This window comes from Bos mutus, chromosome 16 (genome assembly GCF_027580195.1).
Source record: "Bos mutus isolate GX-2022 chromosome 16, NWIPB_WYAK_1.1, whole genome shotgun sequence".
Lineage (NCBI taxonomy): Eukaryota > Metazoa > Chordata > Mammalia > Artiodactyla > Bovidae > Bos > Bos mutus.
This window is the reverse complement of record NC_091632.1, coordinates 44,187,923-44,207,815: the sequence shown is the minus strand read 5'-3', so window position 1 is coordinate 44,207,815 and position 19,893 is coordinate 44,187,923. Positions and strand designations below refer to the sequence as shown.

At 55.6% G+C, this 19,893-nt stretch overlaps 3 protein-coding genes across 12 annotated transcripts in view; 1 reads left to right on the top strand and 2 right to left on the bottom strand.

Annotated features, from left to right (window-relative positions):
• The window catches only part of CLCN6 (chloride voltage-gated channel 6), a 33,931-nt gene extending 33,610 nt beyond the window's left edge, over positions 1–321 (bottom strand). For 4 of the 5 annotated variants that reach the window (XR_011467290.1, XR_011467291.1, XM_005889189.3 and 1 more), the window contains exon 1: positions 46–193. Coding sequence is in view for 2 of the 5 variants with exons in the window: in XM_005889189.3 (XP_005889251.2) it covers positions 46–132 (87 nt within the window). In the remaining 3 variants the exon portion in view is untranslated. The other variant, XM_070385249.1, reaches the window with a different exon arrangement.
• An 87-nt stretch (positions 322–408) lies between these two features.
• On the top strand, positions 409–16,441 carry MTHFR (methylenetetrahydrofolate reductase). 6 transcript variants are annotated; one of them, XM_070385253.1, is made up of 13 exons: positions 409–517; positions 862–1,023; positions 3,285–3,530; positions 4,923–5,161; positions 5,979–6,089; positions 9,300–9,493; positions 10,434–10,684; positions 10,959–11,093; positions 11,239–11,419; positions 11,676–11,858; positions 12,951–13,052; positions 13,877–13,996; positions 14,513–16,441. In XM_070385253.1, the coding sequence occupies exons 3-13, from the start codon at positions 3,298–3,300 to the stop codon at positions 14,729–14,731; spliced, it is 1,968 nt and encodes a 655-aa protein (XP_070241354.1). In that variant the 5' UTR covers positions 409–517; positions 862–1,023; positions 3,285–3,297; the 3' UTR covers positions 14,732–16,441. The 6 variants fall into 6 exon arrangements, with proteins under 6 accessions (XP_070241354.1, XP_070241357.1, XP_070241355.1 ...); XM_070385256.1 differs by having other exon boundaries at positions 3,205–3,530; XM_070385255.1 differs by lacking the exon at positions 409–517 and adding an exon at positions 752–770.
• The window catches only part of C16H1orf167 (chromosome 16 C1orf167 homolog), a 22,613-nt gene continuing 18,654 nt past the window's right edge, over positions 15,935–19,893 (bottom strand). Inside the window, exons 16-23 of the mRNA XM_070384404.1 lie at positions 19,355–19,631; positions 17,903–17,996; positions 17,576–17,600; positions 17,468–17,522; positions 17,016–17,120; positions 16,568–16,678; positions 16,169–16,254; positions 15,935–16,111 (exon numbers count right to left, since the gene is read on the bottom strand). Coding sequence (XP_070240505.1) covers positions 15,935–16,111; positions 16,169–16,254; positions 16,568–16,678; positions 17,016–17,120; positions 17,468–17,522; positions 17,576–17,600; positions 17,903–17,996; positions 19,355–19,631 — 930 coding nt within the window. The remainder of the gene's footprint in view (positions 16,112–16,168; positions 16,255–16,567; positions 16,679–17,015; positions 17,121–17,467; positions 17,523–17,575; positions 17,601–17,902; positions 17,997–19,354; positions 19,632–19,893) is intronic.

Here is a 19,893-nt window from a genome sequence, read left to right as displayed (position 1 = left end):
CTTAGCAACCGCCCCCTCCCCAGCCCGACTCCACCCGCTCCTTACCAGCTCCTCCGGGGTGCGGGTCTCACGGTCACCGCAGCAGCAACACCACCTGCAGCAGCAGCACAGGGACCCCCTGCATCCCGCCATCTTCCTCCTTTACTGCCACTCTGGCCCCCTCTGCCAACCCCCCTCCCACCCAGGATCCGCGCCTCACGTGACTGGTCCCGGGAGTGTCACGTGGCCCTCTCGAGCTTGAGGATGGAGACGGGGAGTGGCTGCAGACGGGTGGGGCGAGGGCTCGCGTCACATGACGGCGGAGGGCCGGCTTCCAACGAGACTTCTGGGCGCGGCCATGTTGGGGGCGGGGCTTCCGGGCGTCCGCGAGGGCGGTTTCCGTCCTCTGCTCCCACCTCCCTTAGCAACCTGACACCCGCGCCTCGCCTCCTCCCGAGCCCCGCCCCCTCCGCCGGAGCCTCATTAGCCGCCACACCGCTGCGGAGGCCGCTAGCTCTGAGTCATCAGTGACCAGAGGGTGAGTGACGGCGAGGCATACGTCGCCCGCAGGGGAGACCCGGGCCTTGGGGGCCACCCACCGGGGGGCGGGCTCTTGCGGGGGGGGGGGTGCGGGGAGTGGTGGAGGCTGGCCAGCCCCCTCTGCGCGCGCGCCCTCGGTGAGACTAATGTAGCCCCCACTGACTGCCTTGCGACCCCCCAACCCTGGAGCAGAGAATCAGTTTCGGCCCCCAACCTGGACGGAGGGACTTAAGGGCTGAGGCGGCCCTGAGGTGGGGTGGTGACCCAGTGCCCTGGGACCGGACTTGGGCCTTGGTTTCCGCCCCCACCCGTGACCCAGTGACGCGGTGATTCTGTTCGCAGCGTGCCAGAGTGGCTGAACACCTTGAGAAGAGCCGAGGGCCGCTGGCACTGCTGTCCCCGACGCCCACTGCATCGGGCTGCACACAAGTGCCCACCCGGGCCCCTCTAAGAGTGGTGGACTCCAGTATTTCTCCACTGTTGCGGGTGCCTGGCACCGATTAAGTAAGTGCTCATCAAATGGCAGAGGGGCTTCCCAGGTGGCTGAGTGGTAAAGGATCCGCCTGCCAGTGCTGGAGAGGCAGGAGACACCGGTGCGATCCCTGGGTCCGGAAGATCCCCTAGGGAAGGAAAGGACAACCCAATCCAGTATTCTTACCTGGGAAATCCCATGGACAGGGGAGTCTGGCAGGCTACATGGAGTCAAAAAGAGTTGTACACACTGACTGACTGAGCACGCACATCCATTGGTGGAGGGTTGTTCTGAGAACGGTGTAACAGTGCCTGGCCTGTTGGTGCCCAGTGAGTGCCAGTTGTTATTACCGGATGCCAGGCATTGGGATACCATAGGCAGAATACTTGGCTCTGGTCTCAGGGAACTGGGAAGAGGGGAGATAAACATGTGAATCCACAGCTGCAAAAGGGTCCTTTGGGGTCCTAACTTAAAATGGATTAAGTGAAAAAATGCTGAAACGAGTTTAGTGCCTGGTTAGAGCTAATAAGTCTTCATGAACAAACGAAGGAGCAGTTAGTTTGTAGGCGGTTCAGCCTCTTCCCCCGCTCCTGTTTTGGTCCAGCAGATGATTAACGATGCACTCACTCGCTCGCTTTCTGAGGAGAGGCCAGACTCGGCTGATCTTGACACACTCCCCTTTCTTACTCTTCGTGTTCATCCCTTTCAGAGAAACTAGAGCTTTAGGTCAGAATCAAAATGGGCATCCCTCAGGATGGAAAGCATAGTCTGGAGTCAACTCCTTGACCCTGCATGTACCAAGGACACTTGTGTATGTTTTAGGGTAGAGGAGTATTGGATCTCATCAGTTTCTCATGAGTCTAGGACCCCAAACTAGTTAAGAACATGGGCTTGGCAGTAGGCATTCCCTGAAACACATGATCTTGGCCTGGTTGTTCCTGTAATGTTCCGCGTTGCCACACACTGGATACTTTTGCGTTATATGAGTAGCGTGTCCCATGTTCCGCACCAAACTGCCCCATGGCCCTGTGCCATCTGTCAGCCTGGCCTGCCTGTGGTTGCCATGGTTCAGGGCTTCAGCTATGGTGGCTGTGCAGTTTCTTGAACTGACTTCACTGATGTGTGTAAGGACAACAGCTTGGAAGGCATGCACAGACTGGACAGTCTTTGTTCCAAGTTGGACATAAATCCATGCCCTTACAGAGCTTGGATCTGGCTACTTTTGGAACCCAGCCAATCCATGGCAACCTACTCCAGTACTCTTGCCTGGCAAATCCCATGGACAGAGGAGCCTGGTAGGCTGCAGTCCATGGGGTCGCTAAGAGTCGGACACGACTGAGCGACTTCACTTTCACTTTTCACTTTCATGCATTGGAGAAGGAAATAGCAACCCACTCCAGTATTCTTGCCTGGAGAATCCCAGGGATGGGGGAGCTTGGTGGGCTGCCGTCTATGGGGTCGCACAGAGTTGGACACGACTGAAGTGACTTAGCAACCCATGACATGGACTTGTCAGAGAAGCACAAACTTGGGAGAAAGCTGGCAGCTTCGTCAAGCCCTAAGCCCCTCCATCCTGCGTGCACACAAACTGTTCCCAGTCCCAGGAGATGTTTCGGGCTGAACTGTTCCTTCTTGGCAAGTGCTGCAGTCGCCCCGAACATCTGTTGACCTCATCTCCACCCAAACGCTGCGGTCTGCAGCCCCATGTGCCCCTCCTTCTATCCATCTTCAACGGCTTAGTGCCTCAGCCCTCCCTCTCGCCTGGAATCCTGCGCCCGCCCCCTTGCGCTGGCCCCAGCCACAGCTTTAAGCTCTTCCTTTGTCATGGCTCCGCCCAGTCAGGCACACCCGCTGGGGAAGGTTCCTCGTTTCTCAGGAACTCAGAGGTCCGGGGTCTAAGTTTACCCTGGAAGAGATGGACCGCCCAAAACCCAAGGTCTTCCCAGTGGGGCACTGCTGCCCCTCCCTGGGAATGCGAGCTTCGGAGGCTGGCAGCGGAAGGCTCTCAGTGCCACCCTCCATCAGGTAGCGGTCACAGAGGACCCAGGGGCTGAGGAGCATGTGCCGGGTTGGGGCTGACGTCCCTGGAGTCAGGCAGCAGTGGAGGGCCAAGCTTGGAGCGAGGCAGCGCAGACAGTCCTTACTGCGGAGTCTCTGGGTGGGGGCCTTGTCACCCAGACCCTCACCAGCCTTCTTCCTGCGTGAAAACGCAGCATCTCTCACCTGACCCTGCCACGTTGGGGCTTGGCCACCTGCCCCGCCGTCTCACGCCCCCTGCCCTCGCCCCGTGCAGCAGGAACTCGGCCATGGTGAACGAACCCAGAGGGAACGGCAGCCCTGGCCCCCGCTGGGAGGGCAGCAGCAGCGGCAGCGAGAGCTCCAAGGACAGTTCAAGGTGCTCCACGCCGGGGTTGGACCCCGAGCGATGCGAGAGACTCCGGGAGAAGATGAAGCGGAGGATGGACTCTGGAGACAAGTGGTTCTCCCTAGAGTTCTTCCCTCCCCGAACTGCCCAGGGTGCTGTCAATCTCATCTCCAGGTGAGTTGGTGTAAGATAAGGAGTACAGGCTGGGAATGGAGGCAAGGTGAATAGGTGAACTGTGCCCTGCGGCTGGGCTGCACTTTGACCCAGCAGAAAAATGGTAGCTCCAAGGGGTGGAAAGAAGACAAGCCCGGAGAGATGCTTTGATACACAACTTGCCACTTTCTGGTCTGTAAAAGTCTCTCCAGGCACGTGGAATTTTTATTCACAGTCTTCCAGGAGTTAAAAATGTTCGTTCTCCCAGACAACATTCTTTGATGGAGTTTGTGGCTAGATCATGAGTAGAGTTTAGAAAGTTGAAAAACAGTGGCTTGGAGAACATTTTTAGCAAGTTTGGCATTTGGATTATGCCCTTGAAATCGAGAAATGCCAACTGGATTGCATTAGCGCTTTATGAATAGCAGTTCTTTTTTTAAAGTTTATGCTTTGTATTGCCTGCTCTTATGTGTCATTCCCATGGTTGTGAAATTTGAAGGCACAAAAATGTGCAAATGCACCACAGCTTATAATGGGCTTCCTTGGTGGTTCAGATGGTAGATAATCTGCCTGCAGTGCAGGAGATCCGGGTTCGATCCTGGGGTCAGGACGATCCCCTGGAGAAGGGAATGGCTACCCACTCAAGTATTCTTGCTTAGAGAATTCCATGAACAGAGGAGCCTGGCAGGCTACAGTTCATGGGGTCACAAAGAGTTGGACACAACTGAGCGACTAACACTTTCACTTTTTCACAGCTTATAACACAGCATATCCATGTGGCTCTTGATACTAGTCCTGGTAATGTGGCCGTGCTCTGCAGGACTCTTGGCTGCTGCCAGGACTGGGCAGTGGTGGGGGGCTGGGGAGTGGTGGAGGCAGGTAGCATGGAAGAAACTTGTGTCTGCTGACCCTCTTTTTCCCTAGAATAAGGCCTTGCTTGCCACTCTGAGGAGTGCCCTGAACCCTTATCCATCAAAATGTCTTAATTCACCCAAGATGGTAAATATGCAAGCACTTTGAGAAGTCCAAAGTGCTGCTCTCACAGAAAATGGCTTTATTGTTGTTATCTTTGCAATAAGAGTAATCATAATTGCAGCACACTGATTGCTTGTTCACTGCGTACCTGGCACTGTTCTTGAGTTGTGGAGCCATCTGTCATGATATCCTCAGAATGTTATTAAGAAGTAGGCACTGTGCCTTGCCACATTGTAGAAATGAGAAAACTGAGGCACAGAGAGTTTAAATAATTCTCCCAAGATCGCACAGTTGGTGAGTAGCAGAGCCAGGATGTGAATGCAGGTCAGTCTGATGCCAGCCTGCAGGTGAGGCTTCTCTAAGTCCAAGACCCCATGGGAAGGTGGTGACGGGTGGTGCACCCCCAGGAGCCCCTCCTCAGAAAGAAATTCCCTACAGGTTTGACCGGATGGGAGCGGGTGGCCCCCTCTTTGTAGACGTGACCTGGCACCCAGCCGGGGATCCTGGCTCCGACAAGGAGACCTCGTCCATGGTGATTGCCAGCACTGCCGTGAACTACTGCGGCCTCGAGACAATCCTGCACATGACCTGCTGCCATCAGAGCCGTGAAGAGATCACGGGCCACCTGAACAAAGCCAAGCAGCTGGGCCTGAAGAACATCCTGGCGCTGAGGGGAGGTGTGGAGCCAGCGGCCTGCTCTCTGGGGTCTTGCTTTCTGGAGGACCTCTTCTGTCCCTGCAATGGTTCTTTTCTTGTCACCGGGTCCCATCCCTGCCAGTAGCATTAGTAGGTGTGGGTCAAGAGGACCACGGGCGACACACAGATGGAGCCACTTTTTGACCTTTTGACCTCCCAGTAGGCATTCAGTCAGGACCGCGGCCGGTGCCTGATAACCCACTGTTGTGATGTACACCACTGAATCGATCCCTTCCTGCTCCCAGCTTTTGACCCAGTCACAGAGTTCCGCTCTGACCTGTGTCCCAGGAGTGAGAGTAGCTGATTATGCCTCTGGCCCCGGCTGTCATTGGGGCACACAAGTGTGGGAAGCGGCAGTCTGCTGGGTGGGTCCTTGTGGCCTCATGCTCCCTATCCCCAAAGACCATGTCTCACCTGAGATGAGTGGAAGCTTCTCCCAGGAGGCAAGAGTTCCCAGGGAGTGGGAGAGCGAGCAGTGGGCTTGGGCGAGGTGCCTGGACACACCTAGGTGTGAGCAGGTGGGGGGGATCTCAGATGCTCCAGGCTGAATGCAGAGCGGCAGCTGTTCTCTGCCAGCCACTGCCTGCATCTGTGCCTGGCGACTGTTTGCTGGCTTGGCTGCTGTCGTCCTTCCTACTGTTAACAAGTGCTACAGTGGAAAGCGCAGACACCAAGTTCAGCAATAGGAAGGCTCTGCCTTCGAGATTCTGTTGGCCCTGGGTGTGGGCGTGGGAAGAAGGAACAGAGAGGTTCCTGGAGGTGGGGTGAGACCCAGCACTGTGACCTCCAACCCTGCAGACCCCATAGGTGACCAATGGGAAGAGGAGGAAGGAGGCTTCAACTATGCTACGGACTTGGTGAAGCACATCCGAAACGAGTTTGGTGACTACTTTGACGTCTGTGTGGCAGGTGAGGGGCTGGGGCATCCCAGTGGGTGGGGCCTGAGAGAGGAAGGAAGGAGAGGCACAGGTGAGGACCCGGAAGGTTCACTGCACCCCGGGGCCTGCCTGCACCGTGGCGGGAGGCCTGTGCTGTGATGGAATGGAGTGATGGAGTGCAGAGGTGGCTTGGACAGGCCACGTCTTCTGCGTTTCCTCCTCCTCTCATACATCACACTCCTGGGAGTGTCACCGTCCCCTAATTTTTTTTTTACAGTTTTATTTTTAAAAAACATTCATTTCTTTTTGGCTGTGCTGGGTCTTCATTGCTACACGAGGGCTTTCTCTAGTTGCGGTGAGTGGTGCCTACTCTCTAGTTGTGGCGCTCGGGCTTCTCACTGCAGTGGCTTCTCTCGTGGTGGAGCGTGGGCTCTAGCGCACGTGGGCTCAGTAGCTGTGGTGCTCGGGCTTAGTTGCCCCACAGCATGTGGGATCTTCCCAGACCAGGGATTGAACCTGCGTCCCCTGCATTGGCAGGCAGATTCTTAACCACTGGACCACCAGGGAAGTCCTCCGTCCATTTTTAAAAATGTAATGTCGCTCAGATGTCTTGATACAGAGCAGCTTTTCTTTTCATTTTGAATTTGGAAGTACTATACAACTGAATACAGTGGAATGAAAAGTACCAAAACTGAACTTGATTTTCTGTTCATGTAGCATAAGCCAGTGTCGTATGGCCAGGGCTCTTCTGTCCTTACACCTGTGCCCACCATTGGGAGCCCCTTCCTCTCCCCTTCTTCAACTCCTGGTGGCCAAAATCTAACCACCCAGACTTCCAAGGAAGATATGTATGTGTTCTTGACCTGATGAAAAAAGGATGTTGTGTTTTCATGTGAAAGGGAAAAGGGCCACGTTATTTTTAACTGTATTAGGGAGGTGTGAACAGTTTCAAAATGAGGTTTTATTTACTCAAGGTGAACACGAATCAGAACCAATGATTTCCCCCTACCCTGTATCCCTTCAAATTGTAAAGTTTTGTTCCTCTGCCTTCTCTTGCTATTAGCCTGTTCCCCAGCTCTATTCCTTCTCAAACAAAAGAGAGATATTAAGATTCCGAGGGCAGAGAATCTCAGAATAAGGTCAGGAAATGGCATCAGACCTCACTAAGCCCTGGAATCCACAGCCCTCCCTCATCCTCTCTGGGGCCACAGAGCCCCATCTCGGCCTTCCACTGCTCCATGCTTCACCCAGTAGATCTGATATGTACACTTGCCCTGTCTCTGATATGTATGGTACACATGTGACCCACTTCTTGCTCCTGGGTGTAGCCAAGATGGACCTTCAGGCCTCAGTGATAAATCCAGATCTCAGGAGAGAGAACTCTAGTTTCAACTCTAGTTTCTTTAGCTACAGCCAGGAGGTGAGGTTTACCTGCTAGAAAGGGCATGGCCTTCCCTCTTGCCCTCACTCTTGGGGTCTGGGCCTTAAGCTTCTTGAATAGGGACTTAAGTATGATGAGGCAGTGTGTGCCAGACACACTGGAAGTCCAGGGATTCGTTTGATGCATCATCTTGGCATGATTTTTTCAAATATTTTGGAGAAAATTATATCACTCTTATTAAAACGAACCCAGTTATGTTATGGAGTAGAACATCGGAGTGATCTGAACTTTAAAAAGTAAGCCATGTGACTTCAAGGAAATTACTTCTTGTGAGGGCTTTGGGCTGTGTCCCCAGGCCCCCAGTGTACAGGTCCACTCTGTTAGGAATAGGGTGTTGAGGTGGATGAGTGTGGGAGGCCCTGATGAGAAATTGGGAATTCAAGTGTCCTTGCTCACGGGGCCACGAGATGGTTGATTGGGGAATGTGCCCACATGTGGTGGGTATTGGATGGTCACAAGTAGAAACCAGCAGAGCTGTGAGCGTACAGTTGCCGAGCGGTTTGGTGCCTTGCTCATGGTGAAGTGGATGAGAAAGTGGACGGGTGGATTAGGAAGCACCCAGCTGGCCACCATAGAATAAGAACGTAGCAAAACCCAAACGTCAGCAACGGCTGGATCTCTTGGGTGCCGTTGAGGTTTTCTAGAGTTTTGGCTGTTAAAACCTCTGTTTCTGAAATTCCTGCTGGAAAAATAGCCTTGTTATTGAAAGTGTAGCAGTCTGGTGTTTAATCCTCCCACCCCCTTATCCCTGAAACAGTAGTTCTTCTTTCCATTTTTGATGACTCGGGCTTTCTTAAGAATGAAACTGCCCTGTCACAGCAAAGCAGCCTGGCTGTCCAACAGCATGGGTTCAGGTCTGTCACTTCCTTAGGGTCCTGCCCTGGCCTCAGGCTGAAGAAGCCAGTGCTCTGCTTGTAGTTCATTAGGTCCTCGAGTCTTTCAGTGCAGGCAAAGGCACTAGTGAGTTTAGTCCTCTGGGGAAGTGGGGTGGGGTGAGGTATACTGTTCCTGGATCTAGATGTGCCTTGGGGAGGTCTGGCTCCGCCTCCCAGACATCCCTGCCATCGCAGGATGTGGACATCTGTGCCCCGCCCCACCAGCCGCACCCCGGCCCCCCCCCACCCCCATGTTTTCACACTCTGGGAGTTTGTTCTTTTGTGGGGCTGCTCTTTCCACTGTCAGTCAGCTCTCTGAAACTGATTCTAGTTCTGCCATCAGAAGCAGCACAAGATGTAGCGAATAAGGAACTCTGTTTTCCCGGTGACAGACCTGTGGGCATTTAGGAATAATTACCGTGTTCTCTCCATTCTTTTCTTCAAGCAGAACCTCCACTCTCTTCACTTCTTCCTTGTGTAACATGGTTCTGACTGTACTGTGTGGAACCACTGAGTGATTTTGATGTGAAATTAAAAGCACCGTTTTCATCCGGTACCTAGAGTCAAGCCCATCCTCCCAAGCTGCCCAGCCAGTGTGAATGTAGCATTTTCTCTTTTCTGTGGCCACCAAATCCAGGTCAGCTTGGCCTGACTGCATGGACCATGAAGCAGGACAGTGTGGGAATTTGAGGGCAGTCCACCCCCACTCTTGGGAGCGGTGCTGACTCTAATCCAGCTCTCACCGAGGGTCACCTTCGGGGCGAGGGGCCCATCTGAGCAGTGCAGCCGTCACCACTTCAGCCTGTCCGTGCTGAGAGGCTAGAAGGTATGGGTCCGGAGCTGTCCACTGCCGGCTCTCTGGTTTCTTCATCACTCACCTTGAGCGGGTGGAGCCAGCCTCTTTCTACGGTATCCCTGTTGGCAGGTTACCCCAAAGGCCACCCCGAAGGAGAGAGCTTTGAGGCTGATCTGAAGCACCTGAAGGAGAAGGTGGCTGCGGGAGCCGACTTCATCATCACCCAGCTATTCTTTGAGGCTGAAACATTCTTCCGCTTTGTGAAGGCTTGCTCCGAGATAGGCATTACCTGCCCCATCCTCCCCGGCATCTTCCCAATTCAGGTGAGGGTCCCAGGAGGGCTAATGGACTCCCACCACTGTCCCTGCTCATCCTAGCACTTCCCCCTCAGCCAGGGCTCTGGGGTGAAGTTCAGGCTCAAGTTCTTTCTGATGCTTATTAGATTTTCATTAAACGGATGCTCAGTCTTTGCAAAATGCTATCTTTCTAGCCACTTCAGACCCCTGATGTCTTCTCAAATAGCAATAGTATCTGTTGGAGAGGCTTGCTGTTACGTGTCATTGAAAGGGATTATTACTCTCATTATAAATTTTGGTTAATGGTTTCCAAACTTCACTGTCACCAGTATCATTTAATGAGCTTTTTCAAAGGATAGATTTCCAGACCTCGTGCCTTGAAGTTCTGGTTCAGTAGATCTGAGGTGGGGCTTGGGAATCTGTCCATTACTTCTTAAATGTGGTGGGCGATTTTGGTGATTGGTGAGGCTTGGGAACCACTGGCTTAAATGACCACCGTGCTATCAATAGATCCATCTAGGGGCCAAAGGGCTGCCTCAGGCCTGTGGCTGAGATGCTATGAAGTATGAAAGTGTTAGTCATGTCTGACTCTCTGTGACCCCATGAACTGTAGCCCGTCTAGCACCTCTGTCCATGGCATTCTCCAGGCAAGAATACTGGAGTGGGTTGCCATTCCTTTCTCGAGGGGATCTTCCCAACCCCGGGATCGAATCTGGATCTCCCTTGTTACAGGCAGATTCTTTACCACTTAAGCCACCAGGGAAGCCCAAGGGATGTTGGGGGCAGCTACTCTAATCTGCAGAGTAGAAAAAGCTGAAGTAGGCAAGGGTGCTTGTGCTGTATGGCCTGACTGTCCTGGGTCACCTGTGTCACATTACAGGGGCCAGGAGACCCGGCGGGGGGATGAGTATGGGGGGTGAGAGACAGGCTGGGAGATGGCCCCTGCAGCCCCCCATGTCTTGGGCAGGGCTACCACTCCCTCCGGCAGCTGGTGAAGCTATCCAAACTGGAGGTGCCACAGCAGATCAAGGATGTGATCGAGCCCATCAAAGACAATGATGCTGCCATCCGCAACTATGGCATCGAGCAGGCCGTGAGCCTGTGCCAGGAGCTGCTGGCCAGTGGCTTGGTTCCAGGCCTCCACTTCTACACCCTCAACCGCGAGGTGGCCACCATCGAGGTGCTGAAGCGCCTGGGGCTTTGGATTGAGGACCCTAGGTGAGGCCAGGGGCCCCGAATTCAGGCCCGGGAGCCACAGAGGAGAGTTGGGTGGGCCAGGAAGTCAGAAGTCCCAGAATGTGCGCACCCTAGCTGTGCCAGCCGCCATGGGGCACAGAGGGTTGTGCGGTGTCTAGTGTCTTAGAGCTCCAGTCTCAGCCAGAACTGCCTGTCCAGCTTGATGTTTGAGTTCGATGGAAGAACCTGGGCTCAGTGCTGCCTCCCTCCCTCCCTCTGTCCAGTCCTTGACCCTTTCTTCTCCATTCTCACCCAGGCGTCCCCTGCCCTGGGCCCTCAGTGCCCATCCCAAGCGCCGGGTGGAGGATGTCCGGCCCATCTTCTGGGCCTCGAGACCAAAGAGTTACATTTACCGCACGCAGGAGTGGGACGAGTTCCCCAACGGCCGCTGGTGAGTGGGGTTCTGTTTATCCCAAGGAGGAGGGAGTCTGAGTGTGGAGGAGCCTTTCCGACAATTCACAGGAATGCACCGCCCCCGGGGCAGGTGGAGGCCATTGTCTGGAGTATGACTTGACCTAGGGCACCTCCTCCGCCAGGGGCAATTCCTCCTCTCCGGCCTTTGGGGAGCTGAAGGACTACTACCTCTTCTACCTAAAGAGCAAGTCCCCGAAGGAAGAGCTGCTGAAGATGTGGGGGGAGGAGCTGACCAGTGAGGAAAGCGTCTTCCAAGTCTTTGCCCACTACCTCTCGGGAGAGCCCAACCAGAATGGCTACAAAGTGAGTGCGGCTGGGGTGGGATCCCCGGGTACTGCCCCTTATCCTGTGGGCCACACGCCCTACCCTGAGTCTTGTCACCGTGTCTGGATGTGGCACCTCGGCCAAGGGAGGAGGTGAGTCAGGGGGTCCCCATGTGGGGTGCCTGGAAGGGGCTTACAGAGGGAGAGACAGGCTAGGTCTCTGATGGGGACTGTAACAGGGAGGGACCCAGGGCGCCAGGTCGGGTTGTTGTTCCAGCTGGGCTCACCCTCCTCAGGTGACTTGCCTGCCGTGGAATGATGAGCCCCTGGCAGCCGAAACCAGCCTGATGAAGGAGGAGCTGCTGAGAGTGAACCGGCGGGGCATCCTCACCATCAACTCCCAGCCCAACATCAACGGGAAGCCGTCCTCTGACCCCATCGTGGGCTGGGGCCCCAGTGGGGGCTATGTCTTCCAGAAGGTGTGGCAGGGACCCATAGGGCTACCCACCCCTTGACCTGCATGCAGGGGTTCTCCAGGGCTGAAGACAGAGCGGCCTTCCTCTCGGGGACTTTTTATTCTGAGCAGCAGTAAATCAAAGTGGAAGGGAGCTCAGGCTCGGAGTCGGACAGACCTGGATAGAATGGTCACTTGGCTGCTCTGAGCCTCAGCTTTCCCTTCTGTAAAATGGGGATATGCCAGGTGTTTTGGGAATGAAACACAAAAAAGCACGTAAAGTGCTTAGCACGTGGGAAACGTCCCCTAACTGGGAGCTGTTATTAGTGTTCCTTGTGGATCCCTTTCTCCAGGGGCTGCTAGAGTCAAAATTACATTCTAAACTAAAGCCTGAAGGCTCAGGGGTTAGACAGACTTGCGTTTGTATACCAACTCTGCTGTGTACAGTCAGTGCAGACAAGTTCCTTAACTTCCCTGAACTTAAGTTTCCTCATCTATAAAATGGAGCTAACATCCCCCACTTTGCAGTTTTATGAGTATTATAGCAAGTGAATTTAGATAAACCCAGCTTCGGAGTTCCCTGGTGTCCAGTGATAAGACTCCACACTTCCAATGCAGGTGGATGGATTAGATCCCTCAGTCTGGGACGTAAGATCCCACATGCCGTATGGTGGCCAAAATTTAAATAAATAAACCCAGCTTAATTCCTGATGGCCAAGTAGTGCTGGAGAAGCCTCCACCCAGCAAACAGGATAGGTTGTGTCAGGCCTCTCTTGCCAAACTGGGCCCCCTGTACAGCTTCTGAAATGGTTTCTCCGTGGACACTTTGTCCACTGGATGGAAGGGTGCCAGATGGCCCTCAGACCCGTCGAGACCAAGAAACTGCACATACCTGCTCCCCTCCCTGTCATTCATGTATTTGCTAACTCCAGCCAGTGGCCGCTGTTCATCCCGACACCTTAAGTGTCCTTCCACACGTGTCCTCATGGGTGTCTCCCCAGCATGGTCAGCAGGACAAGCGTCCAGTGTTTCAGAGCACAGAGCTCGCTCAGCAGCGCCCATGGAAGGTGTCCAGCGAGGCCTGCAGGTTATATGACTGCCTGTCTCCCTCCCGCAGGCCTACTTAGAGTTCTTCACTTCCCGAGAAACGGTGGAGGCGCTTTTGCAGGTGCTGAAGAAGTATGAACTCCGGGTGAATTACCACATCGTGGATGTGAAGGTAGGCCAGCCCTGGGTCAAAGGGCGCCCGGCAGGGCCAGAGCACCAGGGCCAAGGGCCCCACATTTACTCTGCCATTCAGCAATCACAGAGTGCCCAACTGGGCCAGGCATCATGCCAAGCAGATTAGCAGACAGAGCCAGGCCTCACTCCTAGAGCTCCCAGCCTAGCGAGGAGGCCATCAGTGGATAATTATGAATGGGCGCAAGCGGCTGCACTTTGTAACAGTGAACTTCAGCGGAGGAAGCTGGAGATGAGGGAGGGATGTCTAACTTGAGAGGTCAGAGGAGGTGATGGGAGGGATCTGTGTAATCTGAATCTTTAAGGATGAGGAGTAAAGGGCAATCCAGAGAAAGGGCCGAGGGTGTGCCAAGGCCTCTTTGCTGAATGGGGTCAGAGGGAGGCTGAAGTGTTAGCCAGGCCCAGGTCTTTAGGGGTCTCAATTGTCATGCTTGGCATTTGAGGTTTCCCTTATAGGCAAGAGGTAGCCTTGGCCCTGTGTTTGATTGGGGGCAGGTCCCAGTGGACAGCTGTGTGGATAACAGGGCTGGGCAGACAAGAGTCCCCAGGCCTGGTGGTCTAAGTAGCAAAGAGAGGCCTGGCCAGGCGAGACATGAGAGGAAGTGAGCAGAACCACTGAAAGAGGAGCTGATTGGCACTTCGGGTGGAGGACAGAAAAGGCCAGGATGACTTCTGACTTTCAGGCTTGTGGCTGGTCACAGAGCTGCAGAGCTGGGGGGTGGAGAGGGGAACAGGGGTGCGCGCTCCAGGTGAGAGGACTGCAGCTGTCTGCACCCCAAGTCTGCTCCTGCCCACCTCCCCCAGGGTGAAAATATCACCAACGCCCCTGAGCTGCAACCCAACGCGGTCACCTGGGGCATCTTCCCTGGCCGAGAGATCATCCAGCCCACAGTGGTGGACCCGGTCAGCTTCATGTTCTGGAAGGTAAGGGGGCCAAGAGCAGGCCTGCCCTGCCCACCTACAGAGCCTTGTGCGGGCCGTGTTGCCAGGTCCTGGGTAGGTGGCTGGAGGCTGCACCCCCAGGGCTGGCAGCAGCCTGACTCTGACTCACGGTGTTTTACCTCTCGCCCGGGGAGGGGGGTGGTACTGGCAATGGGCTATGCTGAGTTTTTGGAATACATCCTGTTGGGCAGCAGCAGAGGCCCTTGGGGTGCTGAGCATGGAGCCCCGACGTAGGGGCAGCTCTGGTAACTTGGCTGTTGTGTCTGTGTATCTCTGTCTGTCTGTCTGGGACTGTGCGTACCTGTGCCTCTCTGTGTGCCTGTGTCTCTGTGTGTGTGTTTCTGTACGTGCGATTATGCGTACCTGTGCTTTCTTGTATGTTTGCCGTGTCTCCGTGTGTGTCTGTGCGTACCTGTGCCTCTCTGTGCGTGTGTGCCTGTGACTCCGTGTGTGTGTGTGTGTGTGTGTGCCTATGTGCTTGCATGTGCACACACGCAGGATGAGGCCTTCGCGCTGTGGATTGAGCAGTGGGGCAAGCTGTATGAGGAGGAGTCCCCCTCCCGCATGATCATCCAGTACATCCACGACAACTACTTCCTGGTCAACCTGGTGGACAACGAGTTTCCGCTGGACAACTGCCTGTGGCAGGTGGTGGAAGACACATTTGAGCTTCTCAGCAGGCCCCCCCAGGACAAGAGGGAGACAGAGGCGCTGTGACCCTGCACCCTGACAACCTTAGCTTGAGGCCACTGTGTCCCGCCTTCCTCATCTCCATCCTGGCTCTTTGGGAGACCCCTATTCTTCGTTTCTCCCCAGCCCTGGCCTCCACCTTCTGACACAATGATGGCAGCTAGACTGGTGTGAGGTTCCCAGGCTCTGGCTAGACTTGAGTCCGCCCCACCTGGGAACCTGGTGTTCCTGCTCAGCTGAGAGTCTGTGCTCTGGTGGGGAACAGCCACTTCCACAAAGACCCCATGGGTAGAACGCCGTCCACCCCGAGAAGGGCTGTTGCTAATAGAGCCCCTTGGGGCCAGCCTGGGACTGACTGCCAGTGACCTTGCTCCTGGGCGCCAGGAGAACAGGCAAAGTGAACATTGCAGCAGGCCCTGTGGGACTGCAGAGGAGACACGGCAAGGTCATAGCGCCTCACGCTTCCACCTCCAAGGCATTGGCAGCCGGGTGCCACCCATTTGGGAATGAAGAGGCAGCCACTGCCCTGCCTGCCAACTGCCCCGTCAGGCGGTGGCCCCTGGACGGACCTTGGACTGAAACCTAATAGTTTTGGCCTCCTTTTAGCAGAGAGCTCAACTGGGTTTCTCCCCTTTCTACAGTGCTGCTGTTTGAAAGACGTATCCCTGTGACTCAAGAAACTGCCTCTTAAGGGTTAAAGGTGTTTGAACCCTTGTACCCTTGGCCTTCCCATTTCTCCCCTGGCCCTGAAGGGTGAAAGGATACCCTGCCTGTTACCATCAAGGGTGAAGATGAGGTTGGTCGAGCTCGACTGACTTCTTCCTGGCTTATTTTTCAGGCGGAACCCCCTCCTCCTGCCAGCTGCTTCCTCCCCTCGGAGCACCCTGTCCAGGAAGCTGTCTGCCTGGCACTGCTCCCCGCTGCCCAGGGGCTGTAACTTGACACAAGCACACAGGCTGGTCCCTGTCCCAGTCCCTCTTGTGAGTCTTCACCATCTCAGGGGCAGGAGAAGGGGGCGAGTGTCAACAGAGCAGCCTGATGGCAGAGAAAATGGATCACAGGGGCTAGCTGGCAGGGGCAGGCACCCTTTAGGAGAGACAGAGAAGTGGCTGGGGTTAAGAAGGGTGTTTTATTGTCCTTCAGAGTTCTTGGCCTGGGCTCTCTGTGGCCTGAGCCTGCGCTCCGCAGATGGGTGGGGCTCCGATCTGTTTTCCTTTCCATGAGAACAAGTCACAGCTGCAGCTGGGCCCCCTTCTCCGCCCCAGGTCCACCCAGTGCTGGGGCTCTGGCAGTTTCCAGCCTGCTTCCAGGCCTCCTGAGGCCTGCCTTGCTCCAGGGCCTCATGCTGCTGCTGGCTCTGGTCCTCAGGGCCCTGGCTGCCAGACACTGGTGCCACTTCTTAAAGGCCTGGAATCAGGGAGGGAGGTGCTCTTTGGCTCCCTTCCAGGTCTGTGTGGTCAGTACTGGGCCCAGATCCTTCTGTCCCTGAGGAAAGCGAGGGCCCTTCCCTCTGCCCCAGGCCAAAAGCCCTGGCTCAGGATACATGTGATCTGTGACCAGGGAAGCTAGGCTCTGCATGTCAGGAAGGGGTGACGCTCAGCAACCCACAGCCATCACGGGCTGGTGTGACCAACAGTTGTGTCACGGGCCAAGCCTTGTTCTCAACCAGTGACTGTAGGGCTGGGTGGAGCCCTTGGTCACCAGCTGAATTAAAGAATCCAGGCTGTTTTCTCCTAACTGAATTGATCCGTCCTTGAAAACGGAGAGGCTCAGGGGACAGCCGCCAGGGAGGGTGCAGCTCAGGAATGCTCAGGTGTGGCCCTGTTGGAAAGGGCCTGCTGGAGATGGGGCCCCTGCCGGTACCTGGGAAAGGACCCGGCTGTCCTCCTGACTCTGTAACCGCTGAGCCACCTGCAACCGCAGGACGCGCCACCGCCACAGTCGCCAGGCCCATCTCAGGTGCCACTGCCTGAGCTGTGGGGACAGTTGCTAGGAGGCCCTGAGCTGGGCCCACCGCTGTCCCTGGCAGCCCCCAGCACCCCAGCTGCCTCTCCCCACCTGCAGCCCTGATGGAAGAGGGGGCCATTCCCTCTGCTTCAGGCCAAAAGCCCCAGCTCGGAGGAAAGGGGGTGTGACAAGGGGATGTCATCTGAGATGTAGTAACAGTGCAGGTCCCTGGGCCTGTTCCCAAGGTTTCAGGCTTGGTAGGTTCAAAGACCAAACTTGGAGAGACAGCGTGTCCAGAGGTTAGGGCTGGGAAAGGGACGGGATGGGCAATCAGCGTGGGGTTGGGAAGGGGCCCCCCACTCACCAGAGTCCGCACCAGCCTCTCCGCCCCCTGAACATCTACCCAGCGCTGCCACATGGCTGCCTGGAGGCTGGCCTGCTGGGAGCTCTGCAGCCGGCGCAGCCGGGCCTCAAGTCGCCAGCACTGCAGGTATTTCCTCCTAAGGGGAGAGGCCTTGGTGGGTCCTGATGGCCATTACGACTTCCTCGTGGTCAGGATAAAGGGCAGAGCTCCAGGCCTGGGCCTGTGCCCCTGGGATCCTGTGGGACGAGCACTGGCCAGGGAGGGGTGGGGGCCCAGGTCTGGCCAGGGTCAGGCAAACCCTTCGGCCTGTCCCCCATCTTCATCTCTCCCTCTCTACGCACACCCTCTCCTCCTACCCCAGATGCCTTGTCTTGCCCTCGAGGTCTCTGGTTTCAGAGCTGCAGTCCCCTCCTGCCCCGGGAGGGCGCTGGCCCGAGGTCCAGCAGGTGCACCTGGGCCCCTGCAGCTGGAGCTGGGAGGTGGGGCAGAGGGGAGGCTGGCTGTCACCTGGAAAGGGGAGTTGGAAGAGGTTAACACATCACTCAGGGGAGGAGACTTACCGCCCCGATGCTTCTGGAGGTTGAACTGTAAGAGAAGGGTGAACAAGAAATGGTATTGAGCGAATGAAGCCAGTGTCCCTGCTTCCACCACAGCTGCCCAAGTCTCCTGTGGCCCAAAGAGAAGGAACCGGGTGGGGTGGGAGAAGTTGTCATTGTTTTTCCAACATTGGGAAATGTTCCAGAATAGGAGATGGGTAGGGAAGACAGTAAATAGAAAAGACAGGTTCGTAGAGAGCTCGATGCTGATTTCCAGGCCTCTGAGGGCTGGTAACTGACTCACCACTGCACTTCAGACCTCGTTTATCCCCAGAGGGAGGGTCTCCTTACTCTGAGCCCAGGACGCTTCTCCCCGCATCTGTCCACTGGGGCTGCGGTGCTGGATTGGGCTGGGTCCCATGGCCCATGGCCTGCAGCTGCAGGTCTGAAGGAACAGAGAAAAACCTGAACCCCAGTGACCTGGCAGGATTCCTTTTCTGTCCTGCCCCAGCCAGTCAGGGGACTTCTGTTTGTGTGTGCACAAGTGGGACGGTTCACATTGCCTCAGGTTCTCCTGTGAGGCTTCCAGAGGAGACAGGAAAGGGCCAAGAGTAATGTGGCCCTTGGTACACGCCACTGCCTCTTCCCACATCCTCCTGCGTGGCCGGAGACTGGAAGGCAAGTGGACTGATAAGAGCTGCTGCTCAGAGCCTTCCTGTGTCAGGCACAGCCTGTGAGGTGGGCATTTCTGTCCCTAGTTAGTGACATAAAGTTACTTGTTTGAGGCCCCACCTCTCCAGAGTGGTCTGACTCCAGGGCTGGAGCCCCCAGTGACTGCTCTATACAAGTGGGGGCGGGGGGTTCTCGAAGGGAGCCTGTGCCACCAAGAGATGGCATAAAGCCTGTCCCTGTTAAGTGAGGGCTGCCTGGGCACATGTGTGCATTCGGTAGAAAGAAGGGGGCCTGGAATTCACCCTAGTACCACTGGCCATTCCTGGCATCTACTGTATTTTGTTTCTACAAGCCTCAGTTTCTCCATCAGTAGATGGGATCCCTGCCTGCCTTTGCTGACAGGAATGGAAGTGTTTATAAACATACTCTGAAAATAAAGTTGTCTTGAAACATAGATCTAGAAAGAAAATACCCAGAGACTTCAAAATCTGCAGTTGCCATAGCCCTGCATAGGTGAAAATGCAGATTCTGCAAGTAGCCAAAGCTAGTCCCTTTCAATTCCACTTAAATGACTTGAATCTTTTTTCTTAGAACCTTCCTAGAGGCTATGGCATGCTTCCTGGCATCCTAGAATAGGATTCTTGATGCTGCCAGTCATCTAGAGGAATACTGTGTGCCCTGCAATGAAGTGTCCCTAGACTGCTGTGCAGTGGCACTCCTTGTGCCTGGAGTGACGCTCTCACTGTGGCTTCTCCCCTCCTGTTAGGCTACCCAGCTCTTTGTCACCATTTCTACTGAACTCGATTACCTATGTTGATCCTAGGCTGCACCTTGACTTGGGAGTTTAGGTGTCTGCTCTTTAACAGTTGCCACCCAGGGTGTGCCTTTGTAGCAGACTGCACTGGCCTGGCACTTGGCAGGTGCTCAGTAAGTATTTGCTGATGGTCCCACAGTTGGCTGACTGCCAGACCAGAGGCTGTCTGAGAACTAGTAGGGGTGGTGTCCACAAGGCCACTGGGATCCTGGAGAAGCATCCAGCCACCCTTGCCACCTGGGCTGAATCAAGCTGATTCTGAGGCCACTGGCCCTCGGGTCATTTGGGACCTCCCACCTGACCCAGCCCGGCCTCACCTGGGTCTTCAGGGCTGGAGGGTTCATCAGCACCAGGAGGCGCCCTCTGGTGGCCATCCCAGGCCAGCGCCGGAGGCTGGCCCTGGGCCTGGCCGGGTGGGCTCTGCTGGCCTTCTGGACCTCCGCCTGTGGTTCTAGCCACACTCTGAACAGCGCTGTCTGCCACTGGGCCCAGTGGGTTCGCAAGAAGCGCCTGGGCCCAGCCTGCTGGAAGTGGGTGACTGCAGTTCGCTGGACATGGCCCCGAGTCGCTGATTGGGTCCAGGTCTCTTGGACCCTGGGGGGAGGGAGGAGCCCACACTGAAGTCATCGGGGCTGGACTCTCCAGCGGGTCCAGGCAAAGCCCCATGCCTGTGCTCCCCTCCCTCATCCCTCTCCTGTTGAAATCAGGTTCAAATGGGCACGGAGAGCGGCAGAATATTACATGTGGGGACAGAAAGCGGGCCTGCCCACTGCTCCTTTGTTCCCATCCCCCCACAAGCACTGCTGTATATTTTCAGCACCTGGTGTGCGTCTGGCCTGAGCTGAACTGAGAGCAT